The sequence below is a fragment of the Ascaphus truei genome, chromosome 1, assembly GCF_040206685.1.
Source record: "Ascaphus truei isolate aAscTru1 chromosome 1, aAscTru1.hap1, whole genome shotgun sequence".
NCBI classification, from domain to species: Eukaryota; Metazoa; Chordata; class Amphibia; order Anura; family Ascaphidae; genus Ascaphus; species Ascaphus truei.
This window is the reverse complement of record NC_134483.1, coordinates 172,352,158-172,369,400: the sequence shown is the minus strand read 5'-3', so window position 1 is coordinate 172,369,400 and position 17,243 is coordinate 172,352,158. Positions and strand designations below refer to the sequence as shown.

General features: G+C 46.3%; 1 protein-coding gene across 13 annotated transcripts in view; it reads left to right on the top strand.

Moving 5' to 3' along the window:
• The window catches only part of NMRK1 (nicotinamide riboside kinase 1), a 35,394-nt gene extending 20,402 nt beyond the window's left edge, over positions 1 to 14,992 (top strand). For 9 of the 13 annotated variants that reach the window (XM_075598473.1, XM_075598409.1, XM_075598424.1 and 6 more), the window contains 5 exons: positions 128 to 293; positions 761 to 832; positions 993 to 1,099; positions 4,343 to 4,411; positions 14,250 to 14,992. In XM_075598473.1, the coding sequence (XP_075454588.1) occupies positions 145 to 293; positions 761 to 832; positions 993 to 1,099; positions 4,343 to 4,411; positions 14,250 to 14,413 (561 nt within the window). In that variant the 5' untranslated portion in view covers positions 128 to 144 and the 3' untranslated portion in view covers positions 14,414 to 14,992. Of the gene's footprint in view, positions 1 to 127; positions 294 to 760; positions 833 to 992; positions 1,100 to 4,342; positions 4,412 to 6,451; positions 6,751 to 14,249 lie in introns of those variants that run through there. The other 4 variants (XR_012801218.1, XM_075598450.1, XM_075598443.1 and 1 more) reach the window with 4 other exon arrangements.
• Positions 14,993 to 17,243: the final 2,251 nt, after the last annotated feature.

The window sequence follows — 17,243 nt, the reverse complement described above, 5'->3', positions numbered from 1 at the left end:
TATAACTGCTGCGCGCGCACAGAGAAAGCAAGTGCGCCCTCTACAGAACAGCCCTTAGAGATAGAGGTTGTGAAATATGAGTATACCATCATGGATGAAAAAATTAATCTTCATGTTTTTATTGTAGTGCTTGAGGCCTTAGACATGGAAACAATGATGATAAGAGTAAATTCCTGGAAGAGACACCCTAACAAAGTTGTGACCTCACCTGATGAGCACAAGAAAATGCACAGCAATTGGGAAAAAGAAGTATACTTTTTAATTGTTGAAGGTTTTCTTCTGTATCAGTACAAGTAAGTAACTAGAAAACAGACACCGGCAATTACAAACACAAAGTACACCCTGTAAACGGTTTTAAAGATGAAGTTCTGCAGCCCCATCAAATGTTATTAAACCTTTAAAAGTGGTAGCAAGTCCCTGTGAAAACCCTGTCCCTGGAATAGAACAGCAGAAATAAAATAAGATGAAGCCGTCATTTCAATCTGGAATGTCAATGATTTCATCAGGGAGGGCGAACCAATAAACAGTGAGGATGAGGCAACAAGGGGATTCTGGGAGAGAAAATATCATCGCCTGTAGCATCTCTATGACACAGTTGCAATTCTTAAAAGTAAAATAGTTTTGTAGTCGGTAGATTTAATCAACTAGGGTGGTGCTAAAAATGGTCAATTCTTCGTATGACATCTTCAGGTCGGAGTTGGTTTTGGGTGGGATTTCACCTCTAATGTAACAACTACCTGCCTTTCTGGACTATTTTTAGGCCGCTGGACAAACTGTTTAATAGAAGATACTTACTAACTGTTCCATATGAGGAATGCAAGAAGCGAAGAAGGTATGTGCGGGTCTATTAAAAGGGGGGATACAATTTGTGAGCTCACCCAGGTGTCTAGAAGATGATCAGAAGGTACTATGGAGAGTTCATGGCAAATGGACAACCCTTACCCTTGTATTGTCCTTAAAAAAATTAATAACCAAACTTTTATTTTGGACAGTACCAGAGTTTATGAGCCCCCCGACCCACCAGGATATTTTGATGGACATGTGTGGCCTATGTATCTAAAGCACAAGAAACAAATGGAAGAAGATCAGGCGGACATAGGTAATCAACCACACATTCTTTTTAACTGTGTGTTTAATATTTAGTTTCTTTGGGTTTATTCAGTCTTATACCCATTTACATAAAATTTTCCTTTATTCAGTGAAATACATTAATACATTACAGCAGCGTTGCGGAAACTGGGGGGGCGCAAGATTATTTAGGGGGGGCGCAGGTGGCGTGTCGGCAGACGCTGTGCGCGGGCAGCTGAACAAGCTCTGTGCTGCTGCTTCTCTGCTTGTTGCGGGGGCGGGGCCTTGCTGCGAGGGTGGGGCCTTCACTGCACACAGACAGTCCTTCCTCCTCCTGTCTGTTTCCCTGCCCCAGTTTGCAGCATCATACGTGGGACCGGAGCATGCTGAGTACTACCCCCCCCCCCCCAGGTGAAAGTGGGTGACTGTTATGATTGTGTGTGTGTGTGTTGTGATTGAGTGTGTGTGTAGTGATTGAGTCTGTATGTCTGTGTGTGTGTTGTGATTGAGTATGTGTGCTGTCTGTGTGTGGGGGGGTTGTGATCGAGTGTGTGTTGTGTCTGTGTTGGTTGTGATTGTGTGTTGTGTGTGTTGTGATTGTTTGTGTTGTGATATGAGTGTGTGTTGATTGTTGTGATTGTGTGTGTTGTGTCTGTGGTTGTGTGAGTGTGGTGTGTTTGTTTTGTGATTGTGTCTGTGTGTGTTGTGATTGTGTGTGTGTTGTGATTGAGTGTGGGTTGTCTGTGTTGGTTGTGATTGTGTTGTGTCTGTGTGTGTGTTGTGATTGAGCCTGTGTGTCTGTGTGTGTTGTCTGTGCGTGTTGTGATTTAGTATGTGTGCTGTGTCTGTGTTGTGATTTTGTGGGTGGGTGTTGTGATTGTGTATGTGTTGGTTGTGATTGAGTCTATGTGTGTGTGTTGTGATTGAGTGTGTGTATTGTGTGTTGTGATTGACTGTGTGTTGTCTGTGTTGGTTGTGATTGAGTGTGGTGTGTGTGTGGGGTGTTGTGATATGAGTTTGTATTGTGTCTGTGTGTGTTGTGATTGAGTATGTGTGCTGTGTCTGTGTTGTGATTGTGTGTGAGGGTGTTGTGATTGAATGCAGCGGTGCGTAAACTGGTGGGGGCGCCCCAGGGGGGGCGGAGGCGGCGTGCTGCGAAACCTGGTGTGCTCTGGCCGGCAGACACTGTGCGCGGGAGGGCAAAAAAGCTGTGCATGGGCAGCCGAAGAAGCTGTGTGCGGGTGGGCAGCCGAATAGGATAGTGCAGGTGGCGGCCACGTGATGGTGTGTGCACGCACGGGGGCTTCGGACGTAACGCCCCTCCTTATGGTGTCTGCCCTGCAATAGCGCTGTGTTCCTGCTCTCCTCCGCTGGCAACCTGCTTCGCTGCGATCCTCTGCAAGTGAAAGGGTAGGGTGCCACTATATCACTCATACTATGAATGTACAGAAATAATTTAGAAGAAAAAAGTGAAAACGCATCATTGAAAACAGAAATAAATAAATAATACATAATACTGTAGGTAGGAGTGTGGATGACACTGGGGACAGCAAGCCAAAGAGCAGGAAGAATAAAGGCAAATGGGAGAAGGAAAAAAGGGAAGGGAAGGAAAAAAGGGGGTGGGGGGAGGGAAGGGAGGTAGCAAAGAGGTGGATGAATGCTCCCCCCAAAAGGATTGCCTTTGTGCAAGTACGCTCTCCCAAGCTTGGCGCTTGGGGAGACAAACAAAATTGACTTTGAAGCACGCTCGGCAGCAGTCAATGCACACACATACAGCCGCACACACACATACAGCCACACACACACAGCCCCCCCCTACACAACCACACACACATAGCCCCGATCCATGCCCCCCCTGCTCGTGCTTGCAAAATTATGCAGGACACCCTGTGCTCATGCTTGGAGAGTTGGTGATGTCACCGCTCTCAGCGGCAGCGTGGACGCAGCCTAATTTTGCAAGCGCGAGCTGTTGAAATATGTAAGTATTTAGACATATTTGTATTTACATTGTATACCGTTTAATAAAGGTTTTTTGTTTATCATGTGATTTTGATTACATCAGGCAGGGGGGGAACGAGAAATTTCATGGATGAAAAGGGGGGCTCGGCATAAAAAATTTGCTCACCCCTGCATTACAGTACACAATTCTGAAGGTCACATTTTGAACACTTTTGATGATGAAAGCTTGCCAGATTTTAAAGCAGCACATAAGTAAGCTTCCCCCTTTGAGATACAGTACTTTTGCTTGATTGATGGGTCTACAAATTCACAATGCCAGCAAGGAAGGCCAACGAGCTGATTGTTAGTGACAATGTGCATTACGCACGTCCAAAGATTAGGTTACTATCAATTTACTCTGCAGTAAGACTCTTTTACAAATGTCCATATTAAGTGCTGGCACAACCCACAAATGAAAACAAATATAATAAGCTCTGGATGGGGTGGTTTCTCAGGTGCATGATCAGTGCAGAAATGACTTGGGGATGAGAAAGGGGAAAAAAAATAATGAGGATGTTTGCATTTTTATGTATTCTTGATGATTTGTATACAAACGCACGGTCACTCTAGAACATTTCGCCACCTATGTCACGCACGCAAAAGGTCCCATTCTAACAAATGCAGTTCATGCAAAAATTAATCTAGGCAGAGGAAACACATGTCAATAAAACATAGATTAACTAGGTTTACTTATAACATGATGACAAATGAGATTTGAAAGAAAGATCCTATATCTCAGTGGTTCTTAACCTTTTTTAACCTATGGACCCTTAGATCCTCAAGTATTTACCTACCGAATTTACCTAGCGAATAAAAATATTAACTCGGGATACAGTGAGTGACAGAAATATGAGTCCTTGGTGGTTGCTAATATTGGTTTGCAGAACTTGTATATCGTCAGACTTTTCATTTTTAAAAATGTTCCATTTTAGGCAGTTCTAAAAAATAAATTCTCAGCCCCTCAATGGACCTGCTCCACAGACTCGCAGGGGGTCCATGGAACTTACTGTAGGATATAAACCGCTACTATAGCTAGTTGCCAAAACGAAATTTAGGAAAGTGTGCATTATACTATAAGTAATGGCACCATATACAGTATGTACAAACTTGTGCCGCACAGATTAGTGCTTTAAGTTTATGTTAATATAACACAATGACTTTTTGCTCAACTGAACCAACTTACATCCTGTGTGTGTGCAAGGCTTGGGTAAACTGGGTTTTTTTTAAACCCAATCTCCCAAAATTAATTCAGATTGCTTTTTCTGTTCCTTCCCAGTTTTCTTGGATGGTACTCAATCTGAAGATGACATTTTTTCTCTAGTTCATGCTGACATAACAAGAGTGGGTAAGGGCCTCATTGAGTTGGAGAGAGAGTAATATAGATATTTTTATTTTGATATATATTCTAACGCTTGGTAGCTATTGCACGTGTCACTTCTATGTCGTATAATGGACCCTCACCTAGTAACATGACACTTTTCTGCTTTCTCGTTTCCCGTCTTCTTCTTATTAAAATGAAAATTGATGTTTCTCATAAGTCTTACTTTGTATTGCAACATGTCCCTACCATTCTCTCCACCCCATTTTTATTTTCTATAACCTTGACCCCTCTTTTTACTTGTACAACTTTCTCAATAAAAACAACATTTGAAAATATATATTCTAACAATTCTAGTATGGAAAGTGTGAACACAGTATTGCATTGTAAAGATGCATTCACTCTTAGGACCAAATGTAGATTGTTATTGTACTTGCCATATGACTGTACAAGCACATTTAATAAATTACTGCATAATAATGCATTCCATGTTTAAAGGAGCATATACTCCCCACAAAAAAAAACACTTTTCTGTAGCTGTTTCCACTAAATTATGCTTCATTGAAGCACTGTCCCAGCCATGTCTGTGCCCAGGACATACTTGAAAACGAGAGGTAACTCTCAATGTATTACTTCCTGGTAAAATATTTTATAAATAAATAAATAATGTCACCTTCTGTCTTTGGTATCTTCTTTGTTGACTGGCCAAAGTAGCAAAGCAAAAAAGAGAGGTTGTCAACAGTGGCTTGTGGGTAAGCTGGCAAGGACTTTATTTGAACCCATTCTCTGCCAGAAGGGCCTGCACATTGCATAACAAAGTGTGCCTGGCAGTACCTAAGCATTTTCTAGTTTTATTTTATAACAAATCAGAACATTGGAAAATATTAAAGATAAGGCAGCATCTCATTGGTAAATATTAAAAATATGACCGCATCTCATTGGGAAATATTAAAGATAAGTGTAACGGACGTGCTCGCCACAAACTGGGACCGGACCGCGGGGCTGAGGTGGGGATGTGAATACACTGACCTTAGACCACGAAGCCGGTTCAGGATTGCGCAGTTCATAGTCAATCGTAGCAGGGTCAGGGTTGGAGAGGCCAGGGTAATCCATTGACAAGCCAGGGTCAGGGTTGGAGATGGTAGGGTAGTCGATTTCCAGGCTGGAGTTCGGCAACAGGAAGTCAGGAGCACACTGCTTCAGCGTAGCAGCTGAAGCGCGGGAATGGCCTCTGTTCGAGGAGCGGGAGCGGCCCATGATAGGGCTCTTCAAGGGGAGAATGCAGGTCTCAGGAGTAAGATAAGGCTGGCACTGGGGATTCAGCGCTTGAGCACAGGTACCAGGAAGCAGACCTTTGCCTGGGGTGAATGCAGCAGGTCTCAGGAACAGGGTAAGGCTGGCACAGGGAATCCAGCAGTTCAGCATAGGAACCAGATAGCAGACGTCTGCCTGGGGTGAATGCAGCAGGTCTCAGGAACAGGGTAGGCTAGTACTGGGGATCCAGTGCTTCAGTACAGGAGCCAGAAAGCAGACCTCTGCCTGGGGTGAATGCAGCAGGTCTCTGGAACAACATAAGGCTAAGGCAAAGTAGCTTGTGCCAAACACAGTTACATCCAAGTGAACATTGGGTTATGCTCAGCAATGAGGAAAAGGGAAAGCCCAGTATAAGAAGGGCAGATAACCAATCCCAAGATGGGTGTGTGGGAATTCCTCCAATGCCAGAGCAGAGAGACAGAGCTGCAGTGATTGCAAGCACAGGTGATAGTGCTTGCAAAACCAAGGGAAGGTCTGTCTGAGAGCTCACCAACTCTGCGCTCCAGCCAAAACCAGGAATGGATTCCTTACAATAAGGCAGCATCTCATTGGAAAATATGATAGTAGAAGTCACAAATGTGGAATGCACATTTAACAAAAAGAGCCCGCAACTTGGACATTAATGTGCTAGGTATTTTAAAACAGATGTTGACCAGGTCTCTACACTGTGAACATGAAGTTTTATGTTTCCAACTATGTAGTACTGTGTTCATGTTGTGTTCTTGTTTTCTTTTCTTTCTTTTTTTTTTGCAGCTAATCAATTTACGTCTTAAAGGTGATTGAAAGGCTTCATTCAACATGACACAATGATTGTAGTCATATACACAACAATCATATACACATCTGTAATTGGATGATTGAGAGTATACTGATGGACAAGGAGCCACAACCAGTTTCACGGCTATTTTTTAAAACAGATCCTCCATTGAAATAGAAGTGGGAGTTTAAGTTTTAAAATCTAAAACACTTCCATCATTCATGTACTCAGTATGTGTCTTATTTGTTTCGTCTGCAATCTATTGAAAAAGAATGTATTAAAATGTAAAAACCTACTCTGCATTATTCTGTACCATGTCCTCAGTATTTTACATTTACTGTAAATGTTGTGAGTGATGGATTACTGCAGGATTAGGACTGTGGTTGGAATGTAAATGATAGAACAGGACTGCCTCAACAGCACTACTTTTTTCCCTTGGTCCTCCAGTGTGTCTAGAGTGTTTTTGTTCTTATAATATGAGTTTGTGCAAGATTTCCTACTGCTTGGTCAGTATTTTCTCAAGGATTGTGATATACCTTAACTTAATGCAATCAAACAGTGGCCGAAACTTGATGGTACTAGACCAGGCCCATCAAACTCAGAATAGCTTGGAGTCCAATTCTTAAGTCCGACTGAAAAAAGCATTTTTCTTATTAAAAATATTTAAACGTTGCTAGTATCTCTCCCCACCATCCCCTCTCTCCTTCTTTCTCCCCATCCTCCCTCTATTTCCTCCTCTGCCCCATCCCTTCTCTCTCGCATCCCCACCTCTCTCTCTATCCCCCATCCCTTCTCTTTCCCCCCTCTCTCTCACTCTTGCCCTCAGATAAGCCCCGCACCCCACAACAGTGTTGCCACCTTCTACTGAAGGCAAACCTGGAGAAAATAAAAAAAATCCTTTACTTGGTGCGGCTGCGTCTCCTGGCATCCTGCTGCAATTCCCCCTCCAACTGCAGTGAACATGGCTGCACGGCATTAAATGACAACGGACGCAACATGCTGCTGCGCTGTGCCGTGTTGCCATGGAAACGTGACACAGCGCAGTATAATGACGGCACGTAGCGCCTGGTTGCTATGGCAACGTGGCATCATTTGACGCCACACAGTCTTGTTTACAGTAATTGGAGGGGGAAATACAGGCAAATAACGAAGAATGCCAGAGACGCCGCCACACCGCACCCCTCCGCCACCTAGAAATTGACAACGGCAACCCATAGCCCGGAGGCTAGTGCCCGAAACCTGGAGTCTCCGGGTCAAACCCGGAGAGGTAGCAACCCAGCCCCACAATTACCCAACACCTTACCTTGGGGGAGCCTACGCTGCCATGCAGCCTTCTTCCAGCGCACATCAGCGAGGGGAGGAGGTGCACACTAGTGGAACAGGAGGAAGAGAGGTGTGCCAGTGGGGGAAGGGGCAGCAGCAACTTCCAGCACTCGCCAGGCCCCTACAGTGACCAGGCACGGTACTCCTGTGTCAGATCTCCACTCTGTCGGCTCAGTGGGCACGGACCACATGGTGACACTGTGGGCTGCGAGTTTGACATCCCCGTACTAGAATACCGCTATGTTGTTTATTTTCACACCCAGATGACCACTGCTTTAATTTATGTACAGTTCCACCATCTCTTCTAAGAAAATTGAATTTTGTTTTAGAAAGTACTGTACTAGCTGATATACCCGGCGTTGCCTGGGATTTAATTAAAATACATTTTTAATCACTGTCTCCACCTGCACCTCACATCACTGTCCCCCCCGAACTCCACATCACTCTCCAACCCTGCACCCCACATCACTCTCCCCCCTGCACCCCACATCACTCTTTCTCCCCCGAACTCCACATCACTCTCCCCCCCCCGCACCCCACATGACTCTCCCCCCGCACCTCACAGCACTCCCCCCCCTGCATCCCCCTCTGCCCCAGGTGCTCGCTGACCTCCCTGTCCCTGGCGCTTGCCCCCCCCCCCCTGTGCCTGGCGCTCGTCCTCCTTCCCCGGCGCTCCTCCCACCACCCCATCCCCGACGCTCCTTCCACCCCCCTGTCTGCGGCACTCCTGAGTGTGGCTGGGTGAGGAGAAGCGCCCTGTCGCTCCTTCCACCCCCCATCCCCGGCGCTCCTTCCCCCCCATCCCCGGCGCTCCTTCCCTCCCATAACCTGGCACTCCTTCCACCCCCCATCCGCTGCACTCCTTCCACCCCTACCCCCCCCCCCCCCCGTCCACGGCGCTCCTGAGTCTGGCTGGGTGAGGAGGGGGAGCGCCGGGGGAGGTTACCTACAGAAGAGCAAAGTGAGGAGGATGGTAGCTGGTCTGTGTGCCCCTGTGTGTGACTTCTCCCCACCCCGCAAACCCCGCCCCTCAGCCAATTTGGGGAGCGCGCCAGCGAGAGGGGCCAACCAATCAGAAAACGCACAACACCACAGACAAACATTTCAGTTTTATATATGTAGAAGATCAACCCCTTCGTAGTTATTTTAGTGAGGACTGTTTCAATGAAGTGAGCAGTGCGGAAGCCAGATTGTAGAGGATATAGGACAGAATAACAGGTGAGAAAATGCAGCAATCGAGAGAATACAAGCATTCAAAGAGTTTACAGGCAAAAGTCAGGAGGGAGACAAGGCGATAATTAGAGACAGGTAGGGTCAAGCGTGCTGTTTTTGAGTAATGGTATATCTTGCATGTTTTGAAGGAGGAGGGAAAAGTACCAGAGTAGAGAGAGGAGTTAAAAATGTGTGTGAGCGTAGGGATTAGAGTAGGAGCAAGAGGTTTTAGGAAATGATACAGAATGGGGTCATTTAGCCAGGGTCTGGGGTTAGAAGTTCGAGAAAGTCAAAGAGAAAGAGGGGTATGTAGATCAAAAGAGGAGGATGGAGCAGAGTTGTAGTTCCTGACAAGGTTGTCAGAGTCTGGAGCAGAACAGAGAGGAGAGGGAGGAGCGCAAAGTGGAATGAAAAACTAGTAGGTTAATAGAGCACAGGTCTCTGAAAAAATGAGGGTAGGTGGAGGTGGAGAAGCGGAGACGTGAGAGAGAAAATTAGATGAGATGATGGTCATAGAGAGGAAAAGGAAATGGAGAAATCAGAGAGAGAAAACTTTTTTGTGAAAACCAGGTCTAGGTAGTGGCCATTTTTGTGGGTGCTAGTAGCAGTTCATTGGTAAAGGCAAAAAGAGGTTAGAGAGAGAAAGCGGGAAGCCCAAGGGAGAGAGGGGTCGTCAATATGGCAGTTGAAGTCCCCAAGGAGCAGAACAGGGGAGTCTGATGAGAGAAAGCACGAGAGGCAAGATTGAAAGTGAGAAAGACAGAGGGTGATGAATAAAGGTAGGTGGTTGATAGATTACTGCCACATCGACAGGGAGAGGAGAAAAAAGCTGGGCCGTGTGAGCCTCAAAGGAGAGAAAATAAAAGAGGGAGGAATAGTATGTGTTCAGTAATGGCAGGAGCCCTACGCTTCCACCCCTGCCATCAGGGCGCAGAGTGTGGGAGAAAGAAAGGCCACCATGAGAGAGGGCAGCTTCCAATGCAGTCAGACTGAGTGAGCCAAAGAACAGTTATAGCAAATAGGAGCAGAGAGTGAAAGAAAAAGAAGTCATGCACAGAGAGGAACTTGTTGGAGAGGTAGCGAGCATTCCAAAGTGCACAGGAGAAAGGGAGAGAGAAGATAGGTTGACGGGATGGGTATGAGGTTAGAGGGGTTGACAACAGAAAAAGTAGAAGTTGTATGTGGGAGGCGAGGACAAGAGCATGTACTGTAGAAATAAGACAGGGACCAGGATTGGGCGATATATCCACATAAGCAAGGATGAGAAGAAGCATGGAAAGAAAGAGAATGTATTGGGAGGATTTATAAGGGCGTGTTTAGTGCATTGTGTTCTGCATTGCATTGATTTGTGATCAATGATACTATCTCCAGAGCCGACCAGTCTTCCTTCTCTACTGAAGTGTGTTAAAGCTGCAGTTCAAGCAATATCCTACATGTGTGTTTTTTTTAAACCATAAATCCATTCTGTACTATGAGAAAATACTTGTAGCATTTAAAAAAAATTAACAATAAACCATTTTAAAGACATTTTTATATGTATTCTAATGTAACATGCATTTGTGTTCCTATAGCAACCATTTACAAAGTCACATCCCACATCTGAAACAGCATCACCTTTTTTAGCCCTGCCCTCTAGCAGTGAACTAATTGATTCTAGTGCATGATTGCCTGGTCACATGATCTTCCTCACAGAACTTTGGCTGTCAGTGCAGCAGAAGAGGACCCAGGATGCATTTAGTGAACCCCAAGCCGAATCTTCAGCTATCGATTACAGAAGAGCGGATCGATCATCAGCTTAGCTAATCACTTGTCAGTGTGTAGATTGTATTGATGCACATATTGAATGACATTCACGTGGCGAGTTGTCCCCCAGCGTGCGCCCCAGGGGACAGTCAGCCCCGCCATGGCTGCCACTGCCCTGCTCCCCTCGCCGGCATGTCCCGCACGGCATAAGCTAGTGGTCAGGCGGGCGGGCAGACCGGCATCCCCCCCCCCACACCTCATGCGGCAGCTGCGCCGTCATGAAGATAGCTGGGCTTAGTGTAATCTTTGGGGAGGCGGCAGGGTGGGGGGGAGGCACACTCTCCCATGCACACACACACACACATGCATACACATACACACACACACGACAAGGGGAAGAAGAGGAAAGGCCGCGTGACCGAGCACCACCACTGCCCCGCTCGCCCCCCCCCCCCCCCCCCCGTGACCATCTCCAGCCCGCGCGGGGATCGACGGGAAGCCGGGGTAAGCGGGGACAGGGAGAGAAGGGGGGAACACCCCCACTACCATCTCCTGCCCCGCGCGGGGATGGCGGGAAGCCGGGGTAAGCGGGGACCGGAGAGAGAAGGGGGGACACCCCCACTACCATTTCCTGCCCCGCGCGGGAAGCGGGGAGTAAGGGGGCTTGCAGGGAAGGGGCAGAGGGGCCGCAAGATGGAGGATTGGAGAGTACTTACTCTCCAACAGATCTCCAGCCAGAAAGAATGGCCACTCGTTGGGGGTGGGCTCATATAGAGCCTGGCCGCGCGCCCACAAAGCCTGGGAGCACCTGCCAATCAGCTGTCAGGTAGGGGGAGTTTATTTTTATTTTTTTCAGCGCGAGCAGGGAAAATTTCAGCGCGAGCAGGGAAATTTAAAAAAAACAAACACGTATATATATGTGAGTCCCCGCTCAAGAGAGAGTGTGTCTGAGAGAGAGTGTGTGTGTGTGTCAGAGAGAGTGTGTGTGTCAGAGAGATAGCGTGTGTGTGTCAGAGAGAGAGAGATAGTGTGTGTGTCAGAGAGAGTGGGCAGAGAGAGAGTGTGTCAGAGAGAGAGAGTGAGTCAGAGAGAGTGTGTGTATCTGAGAGAGAGTGTGGGTGTCTGAGAGAGAGTGTGTGTCTGAGAGAGAGAGTGTGTGTCTGAGAGAGAGTGTGTGTCTGAGAGAGAGTGTGTGTCTGAGAGAGTGTGTGTGTCTGAGAGAGTTTGTGTGTCTGAGAGAGTGTGTGTGTCTGAGAGAGAGTGTGTGTCAGAGAGAGTGTGTGTCTGAGAGAGAGTGTGTGTCTGAGAGAGAGTGTGTGTCTGAGAGAGAGAGTGTGTGTGTGTCTGAGAGAGTGTGTGTGTCTGAGAGTGTGTGTGTGTGTGTGTGTGTGTGTGTGTGTGTGTGTGTGTGTGTGTGTGTGTGTGTGTGTGTGTGTGTGTGTGTGTGTGTGTGTGTGTGTGTGTGTGAGAGTGTGTGTGTGTGTGTCTGAGAGAGAGTGTGTGTGTCTGAGAGAGAGTGTGTGTGTGTCTGAGAGAGAGTGTGTGTGTCAGAGAGAGAGTGTGTGTGTCAGAGAGATAGCGTGTGTGTGTCAGAGAGAGAGAGAGTGTGTGTGTGTCAGAGAGAGTGTGTCAGAGAGAGAGAGTGTGGCAGAGTGTGGCAGAGAGAGAGAGTGAGTCAGAGAGCGAGTGTGTGTATCTGAGAGAGAGTGTGTGTCTGAGAGAGAGTGTGTGTCTGAGAGAGAGTGTGTGTCTGAGAGTGTGTGTCTGAGAGAGTGTGTGTGTCTGAGAGAGTTTGTGTGTCTGAGAGAGTGTGTGTGTCTGAGAGAGAGTGTGTGTCTGAGAGAGAGTGTGTGTCTGAGAGAGAGTGTGTGTCTGAGAGAGAGTGTGTGTCTGAGAGAGAGTGTGTGTGTGTCTGAGAGTGTGTGTGTGTCTGAGAGAGAGTGTGTGTGTGTCTGAGAGAGAGTGTGTGTGTCTGAGAGAGAGTGTGTGTGTCTGAGAGAGAGTGTGTGTGTTTGAGAGAGAGTGTGTGTGTCTGAGAGTGAGTGTGTGTGTCTGAGAGAGTGTGTGTGTCTGAGAGTGAGTGTGTGTGTGTGTCTGAGAGTGAGTGAGTGTGTGTGTCTGAGAGTGAGTGTGTGTGTATCTGAGAGAGTGTGTGTCAGAGAGAGTGTGTGTCAGAGAGAGAGTGTGTGTGTCTGAGAGAGAGTGTGTGTGTCTGAGAGAGAGTGTGTGTCTGAGAGAGAGAGAGTGTGTGTCTGAGAGAGAGAGAGTGTGTGTCTGAGAGAGAGAGAGTGTGTGTCTGAGAGAGAGAGAGTGTGTGTCTGAGAGAGAGTGTGTGTGTCTGAGAGAGAGTGTGTCTGAGAGAGAGTGTGTGTCTGAGAGAGAGTGTGTGTCTGAGAGAGAGTCTGTGTCTGAGAGAGAGTATGTGTCTGAGAGAGAGTGTGTGTCCGAGAGAGAGTGTGTGTCTGAGAGTCTGATTGTGGGTCTGAGAGTCTGAGTGTGGGTCTGAGAGTGAGTGTGGCTCAGGGGCTTACAACAATTTTGGCCAAAAATGTCAAACTAAAAGACCATTTACTTATTAGATATTTATCCATATATATTTAGGCACTGTACCGTGTATGAGTCTCACTAGATGTGCTAAAAACTGAGCTTTGTCTGTGTTTTATGTTATGTCTCTGGTTTTAATGCATATTGCCATGCTCAGTAGCACTCCTCTGACACTCATATGCTTATATATATGTTGTGGGTATTTTGGGGGTTTAATAGGAGCTTGTTAGGTGTCCAGTATGTTTTACAATTCTTGTCCAGCTAGTCATGGCTGATTGGAGGTTGGCAACCTCCTACTTAATTTAAGCTCACCCCCTCCCACATTTAAATGGTTATGGGCTCACTCCATAGCATCTTCCACTCAGGGGAACTTGCCTGCTTGCAGTTTGGCTGTGACATCTCTAATACAGAGTGCTTTTCCTGGTAATGTACAGGCTAATAAAAGCTTCAGTCAGACAGAACTTTGCAGCTAATATTGACAGATTTACTATAAATCATTCTTCCTGTTATTAAACAGGTTATTAAGAATTTATATTAGCGTTAGGGACCCCTGATATGTGGTCTGCCTTGGCGTTGGCTCAGGGGCTTACAACAATTTTGGCCAAAAATGTCAAACTAAAAGACCATTTACTTATTAGATATTTATCCGTATATATTTAGGCACTGTACCGTGTATGAGTCTCACTAGATGTGCTAAAAACTGAGCTTTGTCTGTGTTTTATGTTATGTCTCTGGTTTTAATGCATATTTAGGTCATTGCCATAATATATTTATTTTATAGTGTCCGCCTGGGCATGTGCTGACGTATTTTTAACACCCCCTATAGTGTCCGCATGGGAATGTGCTGACGTATTTTTAACACCCCCTATAGTGTCCGCATCGACATGCATTGATGGTGTTTATATGTATAGAAATGCATTATATATCATTATTGCAAATGTAAATTAATGTTGTGATGTTTGTTTTTTTTAGCAGACGCAGCGAAAAACAAGTGGAAAAACCTGCGTGATGCTTTTCGTAGGGTATTAAAAAAGGTTCAGCAACTATGCTCGGGGGACCCCGGGCCAAGCACCATGAGAAAGTCCTTTACGGACGAAACGCGTAGGTGCGTTCCTGCCATTGTTTGTTCTCTGTAACTGACCATTAAATTACCTTTTTAATTATTAATGAGCTACTCATGGTGATGCACCAATACACTGCCTGTCTATCCAAGCACCATGGAAGTAGCATCTGCGTGGCCCTACTTCAAAAACATGCAGTTCTTGAAGGAACAGATGCTCCCCGCAAAAACTGTGTCCAACCTCGAGGAACCAGGGAGCCAGGAAGAGACAATTCTCGAGTTGTCCTTTGTGGAAGATGAGGCTGTTCCTAAGAGTGTGGCGGCACCGGATCCAGTAGCCAAGAAACCCAAGACCAGCAATGACTTGAGGCGGAAAATGGTTCTGATTGAAGAACAAAAATGTGGCCTTATGGACTGAATGATGAAGAATAATAACGATGATTTGGAATTCTTCAAAAGTTTTCTCCCATTTATAACGCCTCTAGACAAAATGTTTAAACTACGTTTCCGAAAATAAATTCAAGATCTCGTTTATGAGACTGTTGAAGAATTTGATACCTCACAGTAACAATCTATTGGTATGCTGTGCTAAAAATAACGTTTTATGTTCAATGTTGAATGTTTTATTGTTAAGTTATTAAAAAGGTTTTATATATGTTGTATTTGCACTTTCGAATATTTTTTTTTACTGTTTATGAACATGGTCATATGTTTTTATTTCAATTATTGGTAGTTTTTATATAGAAAATATAAGGACATAAATAATGACCGACTGACATACTGGCACAGCCTGAATGACACACACAAACACACACACACTGTCACGGTTGTGCTCGCCACAAACCAGGGTCGGACCGCGTGGCTGAGGTGGGGTTGTATAAGCACCGACCTTAGACCGCGCAGGCTGATCCGGATTGCGCAGTTCGTAGTCGTACATAGCAGGGTCGGGACTGGAGAAAGCAGCATCATCAGTGGACAAGCCGGGGTCGGGATTGGCGACATCAGGGTAAACGTTATCCAAGCGGAGTTTCGGCAACAGGAAGTCAACTAGGTCCCGCTTCAGCGTAATAGCTGCAGGGCGGGAGCGGGTTCTGCGCGTGCGGCGACCATGGCCCATGGTACTGGTCTCAGGAAGGGCTAGGCAGACCGGAGTGGGCACACGCCTGGCAGCACTGGTAAACCAGTGCTTCAGTGCAAGAGTCCAGAGCGAGCCTGTGCAAGGAGAGAGAGAGCTACAGACCTCAGGACTCGTAGACCGGCCTCTGCTAAGGGAAGGGCAGCAGGCCTCAGGAAACAGGGAGCTGAAGTATACACTGGAGGTGCTCCGCTTCAGTACAGGAACCAGGACATGGCCTCTGCAATGGAGAGAGAGCAGCAGGCCCCAGGAACCGGTAGACAGGCCTCTGCTATGGAAGGACAGCAGGCCTCAGGAAACAGGGAGCTGAAGTACACACTGGAGGGTCCTCCGCTTCAGCACAGGAGTCAGGAACAGGCCTCTGCGTGAAACTAGCAGCAGGCCTCAGGAACCAGTAGATAGGCCTCTGCTATGGAAGCACAGCAGGCCTCAGGAAACAGGGAGCTGAAGTCACTGGAGAGTACTCCGCTTCAGCACAGGAGACAGGAACAGGCCTCTGCGTGAAACTAGCAGCAGGCCTCAGGAAAGCAGGCCTCTACGTAGAGAGTAGAAGCTGGCCGCAGGATACTCAGGATACTCAGGAAACACAGCCCCTGCATGAAGACTAGCAGCAGGCCTCAGGAACTAGGGAATAGAACTAGAGAGGTTAATACACAACAGAGCCAAGCCTAGGGCTTGTGGCAGAACACGTGTGACATCCAGGAAGGATTATGCTCGGCAGGGAAGCATTGTGGGAAGGCTGTATTTAAAGGTCAGTGAACCAATAGCAGAAGGGGCGTGTGACAGTATTGCTTTAATGAGTGAATCCAGGCTGCAGTAAATATCAAGGGAAGTGTTCCAAGACTGCACAGGTTTGTAAGGCAAGGTAAGCAGTAAACTAAGGTGCGGATCCGTTACACATACAAACACTTACCGAATCACACTCAAGGGACACAATCACAGACACACACATTCAACAACCAACACTGAATGACACACACAATGCCGCACAACATGCCTCCACTTGCAAGCAACCTAGCTTTTGGGCCTTGACATGGGTTATGTTGGTTTTGGAACACATTATCTGTGACAAATACAATGTGTGTGTCAAACATGGGAACAAAGGGAATGTTTCAGTCGGCGCCTCTTCAGTAGGCAGAACACTTTTATTTTGAAGTATAAACAATTAACAATGTAAAACACCTTCAGTTTGTCAAAGATTGTTATTTGCTATTTTAACTAAACATTTACATAGAATTTTTACAGGTCATTTTGCCATGGCACGGCTCCCTCAGCATTGAAGTAATCTTTCAAGGAATCACGTATGCATTTGGCCATTTTCCCAGCTTTATTTCTAGGGAGAGAACAAGGAAGTACATCTACACAATCCATCATAGAAAGATAATTTGAGCCTTCCAAATCTATGACCACATTATTCAGTACCGTCACACATTTGGCAATACGTTTGGCATTTGGCACAGGCGTTTCTATTGCTTTCAATAGTATTCTCCATTTCGCTGACATTATACCGAATGCACACTCCACACACCGTCAGGCCCTGGAAAGTCTGTAATTGAAAATGTCTGCCTCTTTTGTTAAGGCTTTCCTCGGATACGGCTTCACGAGGTACTTCAGCAACGGATAGGCCTCATCCGCTAAGAGTACATGAGGCAACTTTTCTCTGGCACTTGATGGCAATGTTTTAGCTGCGGGGAAACAATTTTATTTTGTTTGATTAACTTGTAGAGTGAAGATGCTCTAAAGACCCTACCATCGCTTTGCTTTCCATTTG